Source organism: Galeopterus variegatus, unplaced genomic scaffold (genome assembly GCF_000696425.1).
Source record: "Galeopterus variegatus unplaced genomic scaffold, G_variegatus-3.0.2 Scaffold391, whole genome shotgun sequence".
Taxonomy (NCBI): domain Eukaryota; kingdom Metazoa; phylum Chordata; class Mammalia; order Dermoptera; family Cynocephalidae; genus Galeopterus; species Galeopterus variegatus.
Genome location: NW_007726502.1, coordinates 663,676 through 665,019, shown reverse-complemented (window position 1 = coordinate 665,019; position 1,344 = coordinate 663,676). Strand labels below are relative to the sequence as shown.

The window sequence follows — 1,344 nt, the reverse complement described above, 5'->3', positions numbered from 1 at the left end:
CACGGGGGTCTGCTGGAGGGGGCGGTCGTCCCCGGAGACCCGGGGGCGGAGCTGGCAGGATTGGAGAAGGGGTGACGAGACCCAACCAGCACCAGGTTCGGGAACCCGGAGGCCAGCAGCGTCCCGGCTCTCGCCACCCCCTCCACCCGCGGTCAGCTCTGCCTTCAGCCTCCATCCGGGCTTGAGGACACCCGGGCGCCTGGATTCATCTGGCCCCCAACCCTGTGGACCCGGACCCTCCTCAAACTCGGAAGCTGGAACCGCTAGGTCAACTCGCCCCTCGCCCCGCGACCGCAGACGCTGGGGTCTTGGTCTCCCAGCTCCGGGGCCCGGACCCCGGACTTGCAAGTCCATCCCGGAGCCCAGCCCCTCCTCTGGGACCCCTACGCTGCGTTGCATCTCCTGCGACCCCAGCCCCCAGGCTCCAGCCAGCGGAGCCGGGCGCACTCACAGCCGGTCTCCCGCCGAATGCTGTCCAGGTCGGGGATGATCGCGGCGTGGGAGCTCAGCGAGCCCATGGCGGAGCTGGAGGCGGGAGCGCAGCGCAGCCGGGCCGGACCCAGGCGTTCTCTCCTCCTGCCTGGGAGGCGCGGCCGCCCCAGTGGCCCCAGGGCCGAAGGTCATGGGCCTGGCGGGCAGCCAGGCTCCAGAACCCCGGCGTTCCTCGCCTCCCACCTGCGCCCCGGGAGAATAGAAAACAGTTCCCAGGGTGGCGGGGTCAGAGCGGGGTGGGGTGCGGACAACGGGTTGTCTCAGACCGGAGATTCCGAGATCTGCGCGGGGACAGGCTGGAGAGGCTGGGCGGGACCGTGGCCCCGCCGTCCCCACGCCTCCCTCGGGGCTGGGTTCTCACGGTCAGCCCCAGACACCCGACTGCTCCTCCTTCAGGGCCCGGCCCTCCTCACCTGTGGACGGAGTCCAAGTCCCGCTGGGAAAGGGACAGCAGGTGGGCAGAGGAGCTGGACGCTTTCGTCCCAATCCCCGATGGCCCCAGCCTGGGGGGCGGGGAGGGAGAGGCAGTGAAGGACGCCCAAAGAGGAGAGAAGTGGGGAGGGGTCCTGAGGTGAAGGGTGGGGGGCTGGATTAAGTGGAAAAAGCGCCAGTCTTGGAGGACTTAGATTGAAATCCCAGCTGTGCTACTAACTCTAGACAAGTCAGTCTATCTTGGTTTTATCTTTTATATGGTCTACATGGCATTATCGTTTAATTGAGCCAATGCTTAAAATTCAGTAGATTTAACCAAAAATCCAGATTCTTGGCTTCTCCTGAGAAATCGGAAGTTGTGATACCACTAGACCCAGAGCTGTCCATTTGCCACAGTCCCCACCCAGCCCAATTCACTCC

At 65.2% G+C, this 1,344-nt stretch overlaps 1 protein-coding gene across 1 annotated transcript in view; it reads right to left on the bottom strand.

The window, feature by feature from the left end:
• The window catches only part of CHP2 (calcineurin-like EF-hand protein 2), a 5,033-nt gene that overhangs the window by 2,752 nt on the left and 937 nt on the right, over positions 1–1,344 (bottom strand). The window contains exons 2-3 of the mRNA XM_008568273.1: positions 906–995; positions 388–525 (exon numbers count right to left, since the gene is read on the bottom strand). Of these exons, the coding sequence (XP_008566495.1) occupies positions 388–525; positions 906–995 (228 nt within the window). The remainder of the gene's footprint in view (positions 1–387; positions 526–905; positions 996–1,344) is intronic.